Here is a 20798-nt window from a genome sequence, read left to right on the forward strand (position 1 = left end):
GGGGTCCACAACTCACGAAGCCACGATTCGCGATGATCATTGGTGCGTAGCCAAATGTCAATATTGTAGCAGTTATTTTATCCTTGTTGGCAAAGAAAAGACATTCAATACAACGTTCACCATGCTTGGCGGTAACTTTGAATTCACTCAAAGTTTCACATGTTCAATAGTTACATATCTATCCAAATATCTCAAATTAAATAACAGAACGCTTCTGCATCTCCTCCTCCAACATGAGTATAGCTTCCGTGTTATTGGTTGTTCTGGCCAAATCCAAAGCTGTTCGATCATCCCAATCCTGCATCTCTGCATCGGCACCATTGATCAATAGCAAACGAAGTATCTCAGTCGACGAGTCTATTGATGCCAGCATCAGGGGCGTACGACTTTGGTCATTTGTAGCATTAATTTTGGGGTGAAATTGAACAAGTATTCTCACCAGTTCCACATTTTGCTTGGAGACTGCATTGTGAAGTGGTGTCATGGATCCGATTCCAATGGTATTGATATCAGCGCCATGTTGAAGAAGAATTTCAACAGTCTCGAGATGTTGCTCTTCCGTTGCCCAGTATAGAGCCGAGTATTTCCATTTCTGTATAGAGTCGATGGTAGCCCCATAATCTTGTAGCAAAAGAAGAACTATCTCACTGTAACCAGCCTGTGCGGCTGCTTCCAAGGGTCCAATCTTGTTGACCGTGCTTTTCCCATTCGGAGAAGCGCCGTTTGCCAACATCATCTTGATTGCTGGTAAGTCACGGTCAAGAATGAGTTTTATCATAGCTGAGTGATAGTCATAGTTCTCTGCTTCAATATTGGCACCGTGTCGGCGGAGAACCTGAATTGCCCATTCGGAATGGTTCTTTGCAGCGAACAAATATGCTGCATGGACCAGAAGAGGGACCTCTTTGCTCATTTCTGTCCATTGAGACAAGAAGAAGTACAACAGAGCAAAGTGTTTATTCGAGAGAGCCCATTGGAATGCGAGCTGATCTTCAGTTCCAGGTACCTCCCGATCAACCTCAATTTCCAGTGTTGGATAAGTAAGCCACTGTTGTAAGGTGTGTACGTTTCTTTCGGAGTCAACATCCTGTAGACCCGCCTCAAAGGATGGAGACAAGTACTCAGACGCACCCAGGGCCTCGAAATGTGGCTGCATCCAGTGTGAGGCTGACACATTCCTGCACGTATGCCATGCAATCCACCTCAGTTGTCTCGTAAAGGAGTTCCACCACTCGTTGCTAGCTGGAGAGCTCATCCAGCCATTGGGACGCCTGTCTCCCTTTGACTGGAAGAAACGCGCCCTCAAGTCAGATCGCAACATCTCGCAGATAATCTCAAATCCTGCGCGGCGGCCATTTTCGTCTCCTTCGATTATAGCCTGGCGACAGATATATCCAAGCTCGTAGACGGACTGTTCAAAATCGTGTCCATCTGATCTTTCGCATAGCCAGACTAGTAATTGCAGAGCATTCTTCCATTTTCCCTGTGCGATGGATTCGATTGTACGCTTTCGAACGTTGATTGAATCACCAGCAAGTTTTGGTAGAAGACCGCATTTATTCAAAGCCGGAACAATGCAAAGTAACGCTTCTTCTCGTGTTGCTAGACCACAAGTCTCTGTACAGTGCACAAGATCATTGATTCGACTGCTTTGGGCCACGAACGAGGAGTTAGGTCCGGGGATGATATCAACATCCCCACCGAGCTCTTCAAGATGACCCAAGACTTGTCGCAGAAACTGAATATAGATATCCTGTGCAGCCATCGTCTCAAGATTGCTATCCACTCTGACTACGAGAGTGTTCGTCTCATAACGATGCTTGTTCGATGCAAACCCGAACAGCTGAGACGAGAATTTCATCATTTCGGAGTTGATCATGGTAGCCTCCGTCTGGCGGAATATCCATTTCTGGAAGTAGAGATCTGTAACCTTTTTCTGTGAATCCTCTTTTCCCAGTCCGACCAGACGGTGAAGTTTGTGGTCAGTATTTTTCTTGGTTGACTTTTGAATTGACCAGACCCATAGGCCCAGAATAGCTTCGAGCTCGTTGACATCAATCTTCCATCGCAAGGTATCACCTCCTCGAAGTAAAATCATGCAGTACGCCTCCATCACAGGGTCGGACAACTGTGCCGAGGTCTTTCTGCATTCAGCAAGAAGGTTAAAAGTGAACATCTTCCCCAGATCCATTTCCCAAGTCGTGGACATCAAATCCATTGTCATTTCGATTGTCTTTGTCAGCTTTTGTGCTATCTGGCGTATAGGCAAATCATCCCAAGGCATAGTCAGCCCCTGATTCGAGCTAGATGTGAGCTGCGCTAGCCGAGCTCTCGTATGAATCAACTGTTTTGCCATAGAAATACTCGGATGGGAGGTGTATGTGGGTGATGATAGGGTTGTCGGATTATCTGGTGGCATCATTAAGTGGAACGAGTCCACATTTTCAAGGTGAAAAGTGAAACAATCCAGCTCTTGTTGTGTGGATGATAGTAGTTTTTGTTTGTCTCCAAATTTGTTCTCTTCTGGTGCCATTCTCTCTGTGCGGAGAATTGTTCGCACAATGGCCATCAAGAATGTTGATCCTAGCTGGGCGAGGATCACGGATGCGTGGAGGCCTCTCAGTCCCACAAACTGGAATATGAATCCTAAAAGTGTTGACGCCAAGGTTGAGTATATTTGGACATACTTCCTGTCGAATCGGTAGTCTCTGATAGACTTGATATAAGAAAGTTCTCCGGTCGTAGATGGTCCCCCATATGTTTTGGTCGTGAGAAATGCTTTGAAAACCTGGTCGTCTTCGTTCTGCTTTCCAGGTTGCAGCCAATATATTTTGCTTGGTTTTTGTGGTTCCAAGTAGTATTCTTTGGACGATCGTTCCATGATAAAGGCACAGAAGAACATTCCTATGAATAAAAGTGTTGACCCGACGACATAAAAGGGAAATGCATATGATGCTACCGGCTTATCATCCTTTTGAAACGTTTCTGGCCACATGAAGACCGTGAGTGCAGCAAACATGATTGACCCTATACATGATTGATAAATTAGTCGTCAGCCTTACTTCAAATAGGTGATCACTAACCCAACTGCAATGCAGTGCCAAGAACAGCAGCACAATAAAACCAGAATTGATCTCTCCTCTTGATACCTTTATTTAACGACAGATTCGGTATATCTAGCTCGGGAAGTTCACTAGGCGAAGATTTGCTCTGGCAAGTCCAAGCCCCTTCCACAAGTGCCTCCTTCAAAGTGCCGATTTTCGTCTTGATATTCCCCATCTTGGGATCCCCTTCTTCCCATACGACGATCTCCACAATCTTCTTTCGGCCAAAGACTCGAGTAATGCCACCATCATTGAAAAGCTCCGAAGTCGACTCCGAGACACAGGGAAGAAGTTCGCATTCCGCTTCCGCTGGTCCTTCCTGTGCTCGTCCCACAAAAGCTCGAAGAGATGAGCTGCCGCATATCCTGATCACCGATACCACGGCAGTCAAGACTCCTAGTGGTGAAAGAGCAAAGATAACATTGTCAAGAGTGCTGATGGACTCGGAGAGAAACTGTTTCGTAAGTCGTTCACCGAACAGAGTAATCAAAGGTGCCTTGACTTGACCATAAGCATATACTTCGATTTCAGACCTCATATCAACATTTGAACCTACCAAATCCGTCGCAAGGTTATTCGTAAAATCATCCCAGTCATCAGCAGCAACAAAAGGCGCAAATAAAATTACACAAAATAGCGAAAAATGCATCATATATCAACGACTCATCATACAGTAGAAACTTAAATGCTCGAATAAAGTCGCCAAACCACCCCCTCTTAAGACACTATACAGTAGATCGCAAATGCCGATCTCTCTAGCGAGTTCAAATATAGCCGTAGAGCCACAAGTGGCCCCATGGCAATACCGCAGCTAATAATATTCAGAGCATGGCTCTAAGTCAGATTTCTGAAACGGCTAAGGCAAGTAGTGCATATGTGTAGGCGCTGTGCTGGGTTAGCTGGGCGCATGTTCCCGAGTCGTTGTCGCTGCACTAAAAGCCGGCCCGCGTTGCGCTAGAGCACGGACTGGTTTGGAGCCGTTCTTTGTGGCTCTGGCGCGTAAGGCAATGGGGTATTAGCATCTAGTCTTGAGTATGTTATCTAGATAAGTCATCTTGCTGGTGGCTTGAAACGATTGAGATAATTTCTTGGAGGTTTGAGGGCTGGTTTATGTTGTGAAGAGCTTGGGCTTGCGCTGCTGGGTGAGGCTGAGTGGGCAGGGGTCCTTGTCGATAATATTGATCTTCTTGTTGATTGGCTAGGTACTTATGAGTTAATGTGTGCGAATCGTGACTATGAAATTGTGTATCGTTGGCTGAGTAGTGGGAAAACTGCTTGTACGCTGTGGACAGGGCTGAAAAGGATGTTTATGATAGGACAGGACAATCATTGGGCTGTTGAACATTCGCTTGAGAAACAGTGCAGTACTGACAAACATAAATTCACGGTTTCTAGGGCATGAAATGGAATACAAAACCCAGAGGTTTCAAGCCATCCTAATCATTATGCAAGGTGAAGATGATGGTCTCATATTAGTCCTTCAAAGGCCTTTGAGACTCTAGGATCCAGGCTTCGAGATAAATGGTACTATTCTCTCGTTCACTCCAAGGAGCCAGCCTTCGAACACGGTGATCCTCCTCTCTTATGGAATCAACTGCAGCCTAGAAAGTGTGCCAGCTCGCCAAAGTCAGGGCGAGTGAATAGTCTTTCCATACAATTAAAAAGACATCCCATCTGAATTCATCGAGCCCATGAATCTTAGCCGAGACATGCGCTAAGGTTGGGGGCGGCCTTGGCGCCCGAAGTTGAGGTTGAGTGCCCAGGGCATAGGGCACTGGACGTCTAAAGAGCACATATTCTTGAGCCTCTGGTTTATCACTAGCTGTCTTGTGACCGAGATCTTGCTAGAGAGACTATCATCTTCCCTTTACAGCGCCCAAGTGCACACCATTTAGGACAGAGCATCTCCTGTCATGATGACCTGGCTAAAGGATCTTTTCCATCGGAGCCCTGAAACATCCAACGCGAAAAATGAGGAGAAAGCAAACAAGCGCCGGAGCAAAGTACACAGCCAGAGGGTCCGCCAGCGGGAGAAAGAGCTGAACCGTCGATCTGGAGATAAGAGATTCTTCTGGGGCTCTGTGGCGGTGGACACAACACAGAGCGTGGTTCGCAAGGAGACACGGGGCCCTTGATGCCGTTGTCATCGATACAGGATCCTAGGATACAACTTGACTTATTTCTTCCGGTAAAGCCTTGTCAGAGAATTTGATCGAACAACGGGCTAACTAGCATGAGATCCACTTTGGTATAGTATAGAGTCATTCGATTAATTGAGCATAGCTTTTTGCCCTATTTCAACTCTACAGATTGGGAATAGTGCAAACGCTGCTATATCATAACAGTCTGGGGTGATCTGCCCCTATGAACCTGTCTACTGTCTACCTGCTTATTGAAATATCAATTGAATACTTGTTGGGTCCCTAGATATCGGACAATAGGAAAGATAACAGATGATGCTAATGTTTAGGGCAAGGGGTATCTTCCGATGAATGGTTGCTCAATGTCGATATTTGATTTGAGACTAAACTATGTAGGACCCCATAAGGGTAACATCATGAAGGGCTAATTAGCACGTAGGCTCAGCGAAAAGTCCAAAAACTTAGGTCATTGGCCTGTCAATAGACTCTGCCGAATGATCCCACTGAATACATCTGAAGCAAAAATTCAAGCCACCAACGCCTTATCAATGAGAATAGAACACGAAGCAGGGTAACCAGCAGAACATGCGTGTGTGAAACTAGAAAATGCTGTTCACAATGTTGGAACCCACTGTAGCACCGGCACCGAAGATAGCGGCATTACCAAGCTTCTTTCCGAATTTCTTGCCGCCTTCCTCGAACTTGTTCTGCTTGGGCTCTTCCGCGTTCGAGGGCTGACCACCCTGGCTAACTTCAAGGGGCATGTTTCCATAGTTGGTCGGAGGGGGCGAAGAGACAGTACTCTTCTCGTTGACAAGGTTCACATAGCTTCGGGGGAAGATACCCTCCTGGCCAGTGCGCTCGTTGCGACCACGCCACCCTACAGAGAAATTAGCTTCCATTCCAACATCAGATAGGAGGGCAATATCATACAGTCATCATTCATGTGCTCGATAATCTGAACGCGGTCTTGCGGCTGCAAGGCCAGGTCACCGGGGTCGGTGGGTGTGTATGCATACATGGCCGAGGCAAGACCAAGGATTGGCGGAACTTGGGGATAGGCTGGCGGGGCCTGAGGGGGCGGGCTTGCATATTGGTTCTGGGGAGGCGGGCTTGCGTATTGGTTGTGCATTGCGGCTTTCTCGAGAACGGACGTATTGGCCATTTGTTGGGTAGGAGGCGAGTAAGATGGTGTGTATGTAGCCGGAGGAGGCTGTGCCTGAATTGGCTGAACAGGGACCGGCTGGGCCAGTTGTCGGGGAGGTGAGGGCAATGCCTGCACTGCCTGGGTCTCGGAGCCGGCAGGAAGCTGTGAGAGGATGGAGGAGAGCTGTCGAGGAGTGATCACAGAGGTATCGGCAAGAAATTCAAGTTCCTAGTTGTAAAGGTTAGTTGGTACCTGGGACATTTTTCAGGAACCAAACGTTGGATACATACTGTCCGGACCATGCGGAGCGACCGGGCAGTCATGGCAGACGCGAACTCGCTGGAGGCCGCCATAGCGGGTGACACACGGTAAAGTATTGAAAGAGGAGCGCGAAGGAGCTATTTGCAAGAAGGTGACGAGGTGTAGCGAAGTGAGGGAGAGGAAGAATAAGGAGAAGGAAGAGTCGGGGGTTTGTGAGGTGCGGAGTTCAGATGTCTCATCCGCCCAAGGCCAAGATTTCAACAGTACAATTTGATAACTACCTAACCCCTAACTTATAATATACCGAAGCAATCGTGTGTTATTGCTTATTCGAGCCTGCTTTACTGTCCCTAGGTTTTTGTTTAATTGTTACTGTTTTTTTTTTTGCTTCCAAAGTCTTGATACAGCCCTAGCGATATCTACAGCCTTTGGAAGCACCATTACCGTCGCCAAATTATTGCCCTTGGATTTATTTTAAGAGAATACTAGTCAGGGTTATCATGTTCCCCATTCGCCGACTAGATCCATTCATGTTTATTTGACTGTTGCCTGAAAGGACCCATATGCATACTGTAGTTTTTGTGCCCAGACCTTGGCATAAGTCAACGCAGTAAGAAATGACTTATTGGTTGTTTTATGGTAGGTCAAGTGTGCTGTTTTAAGTGGAAAAAATGAGATTGAGATATAAATTTGCTTGATAGGCCTGTAATCAATACTTTACTAATACTTTATATAGCCTACAGCTGTGACAATAACCTATGGTCTATGATATTGAATTATACGACGATTTGAAAACAGACGACTACGCTTAATAGCCAAAGTTTAGCAACAATATAATGACATTCTCCTTTTCTTTAAACCAAGGAAGCCTTCGAGGGCAGATGCAACCGAAAAGATGTTTGAACGAGTGCTAACTGGACAGAAGAAAGTGCTAGGGCCGGTCCACAATTTGACCCTGAGATCCGTCCATAATCTCAGACTTCTATCCAGTGACGAAGGCCACCTAGATGAGGCCGAGCGGATGCTTTTGCGAGATGATACAACGCAATAAAAGGCATGCTAATCCATTGAACGATGATATCATTTAACATTCCCCCCAAGTATAAGTTCTGATGCACATTCGTGAATATCTCATAGGGATGTCGCTTTCTGATACCGGAAAATAAATCGAGAAATGTTTAAAGCAATCTACACGTTGTGTCAGTTCAATGCCAGGCCAATGCCTGGTTCCTGGGGCTCCCGTACTTTGTTGATTTGAAGAATACAGGGACAACATAATTTCGTTCAATGCCAACTTCAGAGAACAGGAATGAGATGGCTATGTTCCATAGCCTCAATCCCCGAATCTAGGTCAGATATATGTAGTCAGGAAGACTAAACCTATCCTGGTGCCCGATAGCTCAGCCTCATAGTGGGGTTGCGGTTAATAGGACTCATTATGACTCGTTTAATGGACAAAAGGATCTATGGGGCTATACATGTAAAGCAGAGAAGAAATTTTAGTTAGCCCATGACAGTAACTGCAATGGTCGCTTCCTATGATATCAGGGATTAGGGCTAATAATGTGCACGCAAGGCCATATGACATCAAGTGGGTCAAGCGACATCATGGTGTTTTTCAGATGATACAAGATTATAGTGTACGAAGTGGGTTGGTATCATTGAATAGCATTGTAGAAAGAGCATTCAGACTCTTAAAATACATTTCTTCTTGTGTCAAAGGTGTACAGTAATCCCTCAAGAGACTGTGCATGAAGTGTGGCTGTGGCAATCGACATGGTGGGGGATTGCCGGGTATCAAAAGGAACCCCTGCCAGTATATTGGTAATCCCAAAGAAAGAATGGTAGAGAAAGAAGACAGTAGATAATTATAGTCAGCAGAGACTCATCTAGGCTTGAGTCACACCTATAAAGAGGCCACAAAGAGTCCTGGAGAAAGAAGAGGCCATAGTCGTGAACGACGCTAGTCCCAAAGTAGACTAGTGCCAGCTCCCCTCCCTCGAGAAGCTTCTGTGTCATCGATATAAATTGCATTTCTCTCTCTGCACTCACACGATCAACGTCATCCTCTTCACCACCCTACTCAATCACCTCACTACATAACAACTCTTTACAAAATGTCTGACTGGGAGAGCACCACCAAGATTGGCAGCAAGTTCCGCGGAGCTGGCGCTGCCCCCCGCGAGACCGTCATCAAGGGCAAGGCCGCTTTGAACGCCGCCCAACGCTCCGGCGGTGTCATTGACACCAGCAAGAAGTACACCACTGGAAACACCGTAAGTGAAATAATCACCACCTAATAATTCATTCGCTTTCCAAAAACTATACTAACCAACACCAACAGGGTGCTAAGGCAGGCGCCCCCGAAGGCCAGCACCTCACCAAGGTCGATCGCAGCGACGACATCATCAAGCCCAAGACCGTCGGCCTGGCCGTCGCAGACGCCATCAAGAAGCGCCGCACCGAGGAGGGCTACAAGATGACCCAGAAGGAACTCGCCACCAAGTGCAACACCACCCCGACCATCGTCCAGGACTTCGAGCGTGGCACCGCCACCCCCGATCAGAAGGTCCTCGCTTCCATGGAGCGTGTCCTTAACATCAAGCTCCGTGGTACCGACATTGGTGCTGAGAAGTTCCCTAAGAAGAAATAGATGGTGAAACTTATCCGCCACATTTCTTTTCTGTTTCTTTTGTTCTGGGATGAATAATACCAGGATACGAGACCGGGGTACAGCTCCAAGGTCTGCCTTTTGCATTGCTCTTTTCTTGCGCTCAATGATTGTCATGTCTCTCACATTCTCATGAGTTGTCACTTTTTTCACTTTTTTTTTTTCCCTTATGGGTTTCACTTCTGCTGGTCAGATTAGCGCTGGCCTTGCATGGAAACGGGTCTAGAGGAGATATCATGAAAAAAAAAACTTGTATAAATGAGATACCTTACGTTCTGGTTATGATCAACATATATCTTCTCTTAGACTCCTTGGTAATGATCGTTGTAGATTTCGATAGTACTGTGAAAACAGTTATACCCGACAAAAAACCGTATAGGTTCATGATCTAACCCCACTTCTCATGGATAACTTAATATCTAATTACTGAAGAGGATGCAGATTGAAGATTTGCAAAGCTTGAATTGTCTATTTACTGATTGTATCTCTTCTGCTCGGGATCAATTCCCTGCAAAGAGAACAGACATAGAGCTCAACATGAACCATGTCATCTTTTTATTAAACAAAGACAATAACAGAAGGTACCAACTCCGATTGATCATGGAATCAATGAAATGAGAAAATCGTGTCCCAGAAGGTCATCGTCCCATTCCGTATGCGGGACCCAGGGGGGATCTATCCCAAGTCTTTTCGCCTCGTAAACACATACACACACGACGCATGACGATTCGATAACTTTCACCATTCACGCCACCTTTTACTTCCGCATCTGCTCGCGCTCGACCTCGTACATGAAGTCGAAATAAGACTTATCAAAGTGGTGAACACGGACGTATCCATCCTCACCACCGGAGGCGTATGCGGTACCAGCGGGGTGGACGTCGATGGTGTTGAGGGGACCGAAGTGGCCACGGACACGGCCGATCTCATCTTCGAAGATCTTGTGGTAGAAGCGAGCCTCGAATTTACCCTGGCGGGCTGAGGTAGTGGTGACATCCATAGCGGCCTGACCACCACCAAGAATCACATATTCCTTCTTTGGCGTAACGCTGGCAGTGTTGAGGGGAGTGTCGGAGGTGTAGGTCTTGAGGATGGCGAGGTTGCGGGAGGACATGAGCTATAGACAGTCAGTAGGAGAATTGGCGATGAACAACAAAGTGATTTTACCTTGGCGGACTTGTCTTTGGAGGCGGTGATGAAGCTGGTGCGGTCAGGGGAGAACTGGAGGTCGTTGATCTGATGGTCAAACTCGTGGGCCTGGATGTTCTCGATCTGGTCACCAGTCTAGAGCTTTGTTAGCTTCATATGTATATCAACCCATCAATCAAGCCATACCTTAGGGTCGTACTGGCTGACACTGCCATCCTCGTGCCCCGCAATGATGTACTTGGACAGGAAACTCCACCCCGCAACGGTAGCCTTGGACTCTGTGCAGGTAATGCGCAAGCTAGGCTCATCGGCCTGGTCGTTGAGGTTTTCGCCGTAGTTGATATCGAGGACTGCGATTGTACCGAGGAAACCCATACGCTTTTCCGTCACAGCCAAAAGTCTGCGTCCATCGGGCGAGAACTGCACACGCTTCACAGCTGTCGGGAAATCCCAAACCTTCACACATTCGCCCGACTTGACGTTCCATAGGCGCACGGTGTTGTCTGCGGATCCGGTAGCGAGAAGAGTGGTGTTGGGGCTGACATCGACAGTCCAGACGGCACCCTGGTGACCGTTGTATGTACCGATACGCTCGCCGTTGGCAGACCACCATGCGCACACAATCTTATCCTTGGAGACGGAGAAAAGGAGATCGCCATCGCTGTTGAACTTGATCTGGGTCAAGGACCGTTCCTGTTGCAGCCTCCGATTAGTTTCTTTGTGGATCCAGCAAGATTTCGAGGGAGCCCACGCACATGGCCGGAAAGCAAAATAGGACGCATCTTGACGGATGCGATGGAGTCGAAGATAAGATCGAAAAATCTGAGTCGACTCAGACGTGAGGAAGGCGGAGTGGCTTGGGGGGGTTATCACTTCGTTCTTTGACTGGTGAATTTCATCCGAGTGTGTTCAACCCGGGAAATTGTCGGCCCGAGAAATATTTCCTCTGCTCACCGCCCGCTGCTGCCCTAACTATGGGCATGGTGGCCTCAGGCAGGAACAAGGAGAAATCTCCGATTTTCCCCCGTCTCTCCGCATGAGACGTTAATTACTACGTACAAGAAGCAAAGGGAAACATTGACTGTAAGAGGAAGCCGGCATATCAGGGCTCAATTGAGGACATGTGAAGTGCATGTGAAGTTGAAGCTCTCACTTTTTTTTCTCGCACGATAACCACGGGGGTTCCCCCTCCCAAACAAGCAATAATTCATGCTCCTCCCCACCCTACCCCGCCGTGGTTTTTATCTCCAAGTCTATAGCCCTTTGCGTTTTCTCTCTTCTCCTTCCTCCATATCTTCATCGGCTAGAGGGTTTTCTTTGTGGTCGACTTCTCCTCAGAACGTCGGTTTTCCTTCCGCCAGACCCGTTTCCCCATTCCGCACCTTTTCCGGGTCTGCAATGACTGGCGCTAAAATTGATGGCACTGCCATCGCGAAGAGCATTCGCCAGGGCCTGAAGGATGAGATTGAACACCTTCAGGTGACGAACCCTCGATTCAAGCCCAACCTCATCATCTTCCAGGGTAAGCAACGTCGCTTTCGAGTCTGACAAGAGAAGATAAGACTAACAGATTTGGTGCGATACAGTCGGCAATCGATCGGATTCCAGTAAGGCTAATCTAAATATTATTCTGGGATGAAACTGATATGTCTTAGGCACCTATGTGCGCATGAAGTTGAAGGCTGCTCAAGAGGTACTTTTCCTATCTTCTATCTCATATCCCACGGGCAATCGTCTGACTGTACCTAGGCCAACATTATCTGCACATTGATCAATGTCCCCGAATCGAGCACCGAGCTAGAGCTCATCCAGGAGATCACCAAGGCCAACAATGACCCCGCCGTCCACGGCATTCTCGTCCAATTGCCCCTCCCCAGTCACATGTCCGAGCATGCGATTACCTCGACTGTTGCCGATGAGAAGGACGTCGATGGATTTGGCGCAATCAACATTGGAGAGCTTGCTAAGCGTGGTGGTCGCCCATTGTTCACCCCATGCACCCCTCTGGCCGTCATGGAGCTGCTGAAGGCTAGCGGCGTGGACCCTGCGGGCAAGGAGGCTGTTGTCCTTGGACGCAGTGACATCGTCGGTAGCCCTGTCAGCTACTTGCTTAAGAACGCCGATGCCACTGTCACAGTCTGCCACTCGAAGACCCCCGACATTGCCCGCCTCGTGAAGAATGCCGATATCGTTGTGGCAGCCATCGGCCAGACCGAAATGGTCAAGGGAGACTGGTTGAAGCCCGGTGCGGTGGTCATTGACGTTGGTATTAACTACAAGCCTGACGCAACCAAGAAGTCTGGTGAGCGACTGGTCGGAGATGTCGAGTTCGAGACTGCTGCTGAGGTGGCCTCGCAGATCACTCCTGTTCCCGGTGGTGTTGGTCCTATGACCGTTGCTATGCTGTTGAAGAACGTTGTTCACGCTGCGAAGGGCTACTTTGAGAAGCAGAAGGACCGTCACGTTACTCCTCTGCCCATTCGGATCCAAAACCCTGTGCCTTCCGATATTGCTATCTCGCGCGCACAGTACCCCAAGCCCATTACCCAGGTTGCCTCCGAGGTCGGCATTGCTCACCACGAGTTGGAGCCATATGGCCACACCAAGGCTAAGATCAGCCTCGGTGTTATGGAGCGACTTGCTCATCGCCGCAACGGAAAATACATTCTGGTTTGCGGTATTACCCCCACCCCTCTCGGTGAGGGTAAGTCCACCACCACATTGGGTCTTACCCAAGCGCTCGGCGCCCACCTGAACCGGATTTCCTTTGCCAATGTTCGACAGCCTAGCCAGGGTCCTACTTTCGGTATCAAGGGTGGTGCTGCCGGTGGAGGTTACAGTCAGGTTATTCCTATGGATGAGTTTAACCTTCACTTGACTGGTGATATCCATGCTATTACTGCCGCCAACAACCTTTTGGCTGCAGCTATTGAGACTCGCATGTTCCACGAGTCTACTCAGAAGGACGGTGCTCTGTACAAGCGTCTCGTTCCTGCAAACAAGGGCAAGCGCGAATTCAAGCCAATCATGTTCCGCCGCTTGAAGAAGCTTGGTATTGAGAAGACCAACCCCGACGACCTTACCGCGGAGGAGATCACCCGTTTTGCCCGTCTTGATATTGACCCAGAGACCATTACTTGGCGCCGTGTGCTCGACGTCAACGACCGTCACCTGCGCGGTATCACTGTTGGCCAGGCTCCCACCGAGAAGGGTCTGACTCGCGAGACCGGCTTTGATATCTCTGTCGCCAGCGAGTGTATGGCTATCCTTGCTCTGAGCAACGATTTGGAGGATATGCGCGAGCGTCTTGGTCGTATGGTCGTTGCCACCTCACGGGGCGGTGACCCCGTGACTTGCGACGACATTGGTGCCGGCGGTGCCCTCGCCGCCTTGATGAAGGATTCCATTAAGCCCAACCTCATGCAGAGTTTAGAGGGTACCCCTGTCATGGTGCACGCTGGTCCCTTCGCCAACATCAGTATTGGCGCCAGCTCTGCCATTGCCGACAAGCTTGCTCTTAAGTTGGCCGGTACTGAGCCTGATGAGGACCATGAAGCCAAGACCGGCTTTGTTGTTACCGAGGCAGGCTTTGACTTTACTATGGGTGGTGAGCGCTTCTTTAACATCAAGTGCCGCTCCTCTGGTCTGTCCCCAGACACGGTCGTCATTGTGGCTACGGTCCGTGCGTTGAAGGTGCACGGTGGTGGCCCCGAGATTAAGCCCGGTGCTCCCCTCGACGAGGTGTACCGCACCGAGAATGTGGATGTCCTCCGCAAGGGATGTGTTAACCTTCGTAAGCACATTGCCAATGCCAAGCAGTATGGCATCCCCGTCGTGGTCGCCATCAACCGATTTGAAACCGACACCGAAGCCGAAATTGCCGTCATTAAGGAGGAGTCCATTGCTGCGGGTGCAGAAGATGCTGTCCCTGCCAACCACTGGGCTGAGGGTGGAGCCGGTGCCGTTGATTTGGCCAAGGCTGTTATGACCGCCAGTTCTAAGGAGAAGGACTTCAAGCTTCTCTACGACCTGGACGGTAGCATTCAAGAGCGCATTGAGCGCATTGGCCAGGCTATGTACGGTGCTGACAAGGTCGAGTTCAGCGAGCTTGCCCAAAAGAAGGTTGATGTCTACACCAAGCAAGGATTCTCCAACCTACCGATCTGTATCGCCAAGACTCAGTACTCACTCAGTCACGACCCAGCCCTCAAGGGTGCCCCCACTGGCTTCACTGTGCCCATCCGGGATGTACGATTGGCCGTGGGAGCTGGATACCTGTACGTTGACTTTTGCCCTTGATTTTGTGGGATTGACACTAACATTCACCTATAGCTACGCTTTGGCCGCTGACATCCAGACCATCCCCGGACTGCCCACTGCCCCCGGTTACCTCAATGTGGACATTGACACGGAGACTGGTGACATTGACGGCATGTTTTAGAGTGAGATTGAAAGGAATTGATTGAGAGCTTGTATATACCGTGATTCGAAAGGTTTGGATCGATTTCAACATATAGGGTAATAGGCGTCTGCTTGAAGGTTAGACGGAGAATTTCAACACCAGGCTCAGTCCGTGGAATAGTTTTTATTGGCAATATTCCTATGCATTGTAATTTGTTGGATTTAATCCAATTTCTCCATGCGCATTCCCTTTACTATACCTTCAACTCTTCATCGTACAATTCGGTTCCTGGTTTCCCGGGGCGAATGAGGAGCCGGTGAGCGGCCGCGGAGCTCTGCTCCGATCTCCGGGAACGGCCTCCCACAGCGTACGCTCATCAAGCACAGCGGGTCGGATGGAGCTTTAACAAATTTAAACCTGAGATAGGAATAGGCCGATGAGTCAGGAGACTTGTCAAAGGAGATTTAAAGAAAACGGCAAATCCACTGAGAAGTGAAGCTCTCTCCGTCATCACTATCTCGTGACATCCGGCTTCGGCGCTTCTTTGCGGTTAATAAAGGAAGCATCAAACACATCTCCATTGCACCGGACAAGGCTTTTTCCTCTTCTCTCCCCCCCATTCTCGCCCTTCGTGCTATTTCCCCCCCATCATTCGGTAATCCCCCCTTCCTATTTGCCTTCGCTCTCTATTGTTCCGACCTCTCCCGTTCCCCCCGAATCCCGGAGTCGCCTCTGCTCTTCGTTTCTCCGGGGGAATACCCTTTCGACTCCACACTTCCTTTCTGCCGAACCTCATTCCCTCGGTTGTAACCCGCGGGCATTGAGTGGCCCGACTTGCGGTACATTACTGACTTCCGAACAAGACACGATGAACGCTCTCCGATCAAGTTCCGCATTCGCTCGCCGCTCGCTCACCCCTCTCTCTGCCCCTCTCTCTTCTTCTCTTCTCTCTTCCTCCTTCTCAACCTCCACTCGATCTATCTCAACCTCATTCTCCCGCACTTCTCGCGCTGTTGTATCTCCCCGCTGGTCCGGCCCAATTCCTCTGAACTTCGCTCAAATTCGCACGATGGCTTCCGAGACCAAGATCAAGGTTAAGAACCCGGTGGTGGAGTTGGATGGTGATGAGGTATGGACTCCCCTTTTATAGCTTAAATCTCTCCGGATTGTTCCACAAGCCTGCATTTCCATGTGCTTCGGCTGGCGCACTTGTCGTTCCCAAAACGCGGGGAAACACGGGGCATACTATGTCATGCATGTGTTAAACCCGTCGAGAATGATACCGCGCAACTCCAAATATGTCTCATTGGCATGTGCTAACCGGATCATCTTCGTGAATTTAGATGACCCGCATCATCTGGCAGGAAATCAGAGAAAAGGTACGCTTTCATACCCTCGGGCTAGTCATGCATGATCGGCGCCTCGCATTGAGGCGCATGCACTTGATGCATCACATTACGCCTCGGCTTGGTTTAGACTCAATGCTAACGGAAATATAGTTGATTCTGCCTTACCTCGACATTGACCTTAAGTACTACGATCTCGGTATTGAGTACCGTGACCAGACCGATGACAAGGTCACCGTTGAGGCCGCCGAGGCCATCAAGAAGTACGGTGTTGGTGTCAAGTGTGCCACTATCACTCCTGATGAGGCCCGTGTTGAGGAGTTCAAGCTGAAGAAGAGTATGCTCATACATCCCTCTGTTGCAACGACCGAAAGCTAACCTTGGCTAGTGTGGCTCTCCCCCAACGGCACTATCCGTAACATTCTTGGCGGTACCGTGTTCCGTGAGCCCATTGTCATTCCCCGTATTCCCCGCCTGGTCCCTGGCTGGACCAAGCCTATTGTTATTGGTCGTCACGCCTTCGGTGACCAGTACCGTGCCCAGGACCGTGTCATCACCGGCCCGGGTAAGCTTGAGCTCGTCTACACCCCCGTCGGTGGCGAGCCCGAGCGTGTCCAGGTCTACGACTTCCAGGGTGGTGGTGTCACCCAGTGCCAGTACAACACCGATGAGTCCATCGCTGGCTTCGCCCACTCCTCCTTCCAGATGGCCCTCATGAAGGGTCTCCCCCTGTACATGAGCACCAAGAACACCATCCTCAAGAAGTACGATGGTCGCTTCAAGGACATCTTCGAGGAGATCTTCGAGAAGAGCTACAAGAAGGACTTCGAGGCCAAGGGTATCTGGTACGAGCACCGTCTGATCGACGACATGGTCGCCCAGATGATCAAGTCCGAGGGTGGCTTCGTCATGGCCCTCAAGAACTACGACGGTGATGTCCAGTCCGACATCGTCGCCCAGGGATTCGGCTCTCTCGGCCTGATGACCTCCACTCTGACCACCCCTACCGGCGAGGCCTTTGAGTCTGAGGCCGCTCACGGCACCGTCACTCGTCACTACCGCGAGCACCAGAAGGGCCGCGAGACCTCCACCAACCCCATTGCCTCCATCTTCGCCTGGACCCGCGGTCTCATCCAGCGTGGCAAGATCGACAACACCCCTGAAGTTGTCGCCTTTGCTGAGGAGCTCGAGAAGGCCTGTACCGACGTCGTTAACGACGAGGCTATCATGACCAAGGATTTGGCTCTTGCTTGCGGCCGTAAGGACCGTGAGGCTTGGGTTACTACCGGCGAGTACATGGCTGCTGTTGAGCGCAGACTCAAGGCCAACCTCAAGGCTCGCCTGTAAATTGCTCTTTTCTATAAAACTTTTATGATATTTCCGCTTTAGACTCCAATTAGCGGAACAAAGATGATTGATTGGTTATGTACTTTTGGAATACCATTGTTCTTTACATGTGTTCTCGTATTACGCTATAAGTTAGTCGATCCGTATGAACTTCCTACGCCACTCAACTGTTGTCATCAGGCTCAAATGATCATTCCCTTATCACCCTTGGAAGTTTTTTCGCCCAAGTATACGTATGCCCTCTTCACAGTATTGTGGATGGCCTGTCTTACCAGTATAGTCACCAATGGTAAGTGATTCTGTTCTCTAGCACTGGACACAACACTATACTCGGTACTCTGTCATTCTATCAGGACATATCACATGTCACATAGTTCTGGCGGTATCCGTTCAGCCGCATCAACCGGCAGAATTGATTTTAGCCTGCAGTGGAATGTGAACATGGACACTTCCAGCCAACAGCCACATCCAGAATCAGAGCCTCAGTCATTACTTGCATATCAGCAACCTGTGGCATCAATGATGTTCTAGGCCCCTTCATTTTCGACAGCTTATCGCCTCGGAAAGTCCGAGCACGCAAACCCTCCACTCCGGGTCTATACTCTCAACTCTCTGCCGAACCCATTTTCCAGAATGGGCATTCTTCCACGGTACCTAGCCATTGCCTATCAACAGGCACTCAGAGAGTCTCCCCCTGGCAAGTGTACTCAACCGTGGGCACAAGCCCACAGGGCTAATATGTCCCAAAGCAACCATCCAAACTGTAAAAGACGCCACATCTGACTCGCAACCAACGCAAAAGGCCAATTTAACGAGTTTCCCTGACTCTCCCTAAATCGGCCAGACCGAAACCCAAAGTTGCGAAGCCCACCAACGAGCATCATCCCACAGCCGATGCAGAGTTTCCACAGGCCTAAAAGGTCACCCTGGACCGGGGTTCTGCAGATCATGCAGGCCCATCTTATAGGCTCCAACAGTCAAGCCATTGGACACAGTCATTCGCTGCTCAAGTTTCCGCCGAACAGCATGCTCGGCCGCGACTCGGATGTGGATGATAGATACGGGGACGGGTCTCCACTACTTTATCTGGTGGCCCAATCATAGTGGGCCCTGCAGTCCAGACTGCCAGTCCTTGACGCGGTCATGTCCGATTTCCGAATGCGGAGGTCGATGATGGGGGATCTTCATGGCGAACGCTCGGGATTCTTGGTCTTGGTCTCTGCAGCCCTAGATATGCTCTGCACATGTCCTGCAGAATTGGAAGTGTGAAACCCACCAGGTACTTAGGGTTTCCCGAGCTGTGTTCAAGGCAATTGTGCGTGAGTTCTTTATATACTTTGGGTTCGTCGCTTTTCGTCTAGTTCCTTGCTTTTTTTTACCTTTCGATGGTTCTCCCACCCGATTATCTTGTATATTTGATCGAGTCATGGTGATTTCGTTTGATATCACTATTTTCACTACTGGATAGTTCTATTCGATGGATCGACACAGCTACTTCTCTTTCTCCTTTTTTGTTCCCTTCCTCTTTTACTCGTTTTGAGTGTCATCTATCGCTTGCATTATCGATCGAATGTATGTTCTGATCGTATCAACTATCTTTACGGCCCTTGCGACCATCTGTGTCGCCTTGAGATTGGGGACGAGGTTCTGGCTGCTGAGGGCTCCGGGCTTGGACGATCTATTTATTACATGTGCATTGGTAGGTATTGCAGTTCATTTACCGATCCTCTATTCACGAGACACTGTCTCTGCAAAGGAACTGCAATACTAACATCTACTGTACATCAGATCGTCAATTTTGCCTTCTACGCCTTTGTCCTCGTCGGTAAGTGATCTGCTCGCCAACGTCACAATCTTAATCTCGGTCTAACATGTATACTTGATAGAACGCCGTTATGGACTCGGGAAAACAGAAAAATCCCTCCCCCCATACATCATTGAAGGCCAGCTACACGTAAGTCATACACCAACTCCAATGCCAACCCCAAGCCACTCACACAACCGCCAGTACCTATGGCTCTCAATCCCCTTCTACAACTTAACTCTGGTGTTCGCCAAGATATCCTGTCTATGGCTCTTCGTTCGCCTCTTCCGTCCACGTCCGTTCCTCATGATCGCATACATCACCATGGGCTGCCTAGTCATTGCAGGCCTGTGGATGACCATCAGCGGGTTCTTCTTCTGCAATCCTGTCCGTGCTTTCTGGAGTATTTCCCCTCAAGTCCGGTCCGATAAATGCCTCTCTGCTAGTGCGGTTTGGTTTACCAACGCCGGGATTCAAATCGGCACTGATCTTGTCATCTTAATTCTTCCTATGCCATTGATTTGGAAATTGCACATGCCAAGACGGCAGAAGTATGGTGTTTTGCTTTGTTTTGGGCTTGGGATCTTGTGAGTCTTTTACCAACCCGCGGTTCAACTTGATGGCAATCCATGCTGACGATGACTATTAAAGTGTCATCGCCACCAGCTCAGCCCGTCTCTCTCAATTGGCCATCATGCTCCACAGCAACAACTTCACGAGTATGTCCCCCCTAACCCAATTTATACATAAAAGCCAAATACCCCAAGAACCCCAAGAACCCCAAACTAACAAACCCCAGAAACAAACGCCCAAGCCGCAGTCTGGTCCTCCCTAGAAGCAAACATATCAATAATCTGCGCCTGCCTACCACCCCTACACCCGCTCGTCTCCCGAGTCTTCTCCTTCTGCTTCCTCCCACAACCCCTCCACTCCTCCCCCGGCTCAAAAGCCACCCACTCGCACACAACACAACTCACCGACTCGCGCAAACCATCAATCTACTCGCACTATGGCGCAAACCCCAGCCCAGACGGCGGAATCTGGTACAACGAGCTCTTCAACCCCGGTCCAGCCAGCTACTCAGCCAGCATTGCCAAGGTCAACACCAATGAAACCGACGGCGGGAACGAAGACGGCATTCGCGTCGTGAGGGAGCTGAGGATGCGCTCGGAGGAGATCCACACGCCGATTTTGAGGACCGGGTCGCCTCACGAGCGGGATCTGGAAATGGGCACCCTGGATAGTTGTAGTGCTCGTGGTGAACCTAGTATTGAGTGGGATTTGGGGGATTTCGAGTTCCCGGATTATAAGGAGAGGATGAATGCTCCTATTTGATTTTGGGACTATTATTGGTCCTTGTATATATTACAATTTATTGCATCACATGGTGGATGATCCACCGTACGCACATATGATCTTACTGATA

The 20798-nt window shown here is 49.3% G+C and overlaps 8 protein-coding genes across 8 annotated transcripts; 5 read left to right on the forward strand and 3 right to left on the reverse strand.

Moving 5' to 3' along the window:
- Positions 1–196: 196 nt before the first annotated feature.
- N7511_004512 (ankyrin repeat domain-containing protein) lies at positions 197–3756 on the reverse strand (the record flags this gene model as incomplete). Its single annotated transcript, XM_057126937.1, has 2 exons — positions 197–3027; positions 3084–3756. The coding sequence occupies 2 exons, from the start codon at positions 3754–3756 to the stop codon at positions 197–199; spliced, it is 3504 nt and encodes a 1167-aa protein (XP_056985827.1).
- Positions 3757–5020: 1264 nt separating this feature from the next.
- N7511_004513 (uncharacterized protein) lies at positions 5021–5239 on the forward strand (the record flags this gene model as incomplete). Its single annotated transcript, XM_057126938.1, has 1 exon — positions 5021–5239. The coding sequence occupies one exon, from the start codon at positions 5021–5023 to the stop codon at positions 5237–5239; it is 219 nt and encodes a 72-aa protein (XP_056985828.1).
- A 605-nt stretch (positions 5240–5844) lies between these two features.
- On the reverse strand, positions 5845–6745 carry N7511_004514 (SH3 domain-containing protein; the record flags this gene model as incomplete). Its single annotated transcript, XM_057126939.1, has 3 exons — positions 5845–6125; positions 6179–6620; positions 6683–6745. 3 exons carry the CDS (start codon positions 6743–6745, stop codon positions 5845–5847), a joined length of 786 nt encoding a protein of 261 aa, XP_056985829.1.
- A 2025-nt stretch (positions 6746–8770) lies between these two features.
- On the forward strand, positions 8771–9306 carry mbf1 (multiprotein-bridging factor 1; the record flags this gene model as incomplete). Its single annotated transcript, XM_057126940.1, has 2 exons — positions 8771–8929; positions 8998–9306. 2 exons carry the CDS (start codon positions 8771–8773, stop codon positions 9304–9306), a joined length of 468 nt encoding a protein of 155 aa, XP_056985830.1.
- Positions 9307–10081: 775 nt separating this feature from the next.
- Positions 10082–11255, reverse strand: tif34 (translation initiation factor eIF3 subunit i; the record flags this gene model as incomplete). Its single annotated transcript, XM_057126941.1, has 4 exons — positions 10082–10441; positions 10492–10608; positions 10660–11166; positions 11229–11255. 4 exons carry the CDS (start codon positions 11253–11255, stop codon positions 10082–10084), a joined length of 1011 nt encoding a protein of 336 aa, XP_056985831.1.
- Positions 11256–11682: 427 nt separating this feature from the next.
- On the forward strand, positions 11683–14914 carry N7511_004517 (C-1-tetrahydrofolate synthase; the record flags this gene model as incomplete). The annotated part of the gene is made up of 5 exons (XM_057126942.1): positions 11683–11995; positions 12060–12080; positions 12129–12166; positions 12223–14750; positions 14806–14914. 5 exons carry the CDS (start codon positions 11683–11685, stop codon positions 14912–14914), a joined length of 3009 nt encoding a protein of 1002 aa, XP_056985832.1.
- An 829-nt stretch (positions 14915–15743) lies between these two features.
- N7511_004518 (NADP-dependent isocitrate dehydrogenase) lies at positions 15744–17568 on the forward strand (the record flags this gene model as incomplete). The annotated part of the gene is made up of 4 exons (XM_057126943.1): positions 15744–16004; positions 16219–16254; positions 16375–16558; positions 16610–17568. The coding sequence occupies 4 exons, from the start codon at positions 15744–15746 to the stop codon at positions 17566–17568; spliced, it is 1440 nt and encodes a 479-aa protein (XP_056985833.1).
- Positions 17569–19138: 1570 nt separating this feature from the next.
- Positions 19139–20707, forward strand: N7511_004519 (uncharacterized protein; the record flags this gene model as incomplete). The annotated part of the gene is made up of 6 exons (XM_057126944.1): positions 19139–19267; positions 19357–19393; positions 19455–19522; positions 19577–19959; positions 20024–20091; positions 20172–20707. The coding sequence occupies 6 exons, from the start codon at positions 19139–19141 to the stop codon at positions 20705–20707; spliced, it is 1221 nt and encodes a 406-aa protein (XP_056985834.1).
- Positions 20708–20798: the final 91 nt, after the last annotated feature.

The sequence above is a fragment of the Penicillium nucicola genome (genome assembly GCF_028828085.1).
Source record: "Penicillium nucicola strain IBT 29836 chromosome Unknown utg000003l, whole genome shotgun sequence".
NCBI lineage: Eukaryota > Fungi > Ascomycota > Eurotiomycetes > Eurotiales > Aspergillaceae > Penicillium > Penicillium nucicola.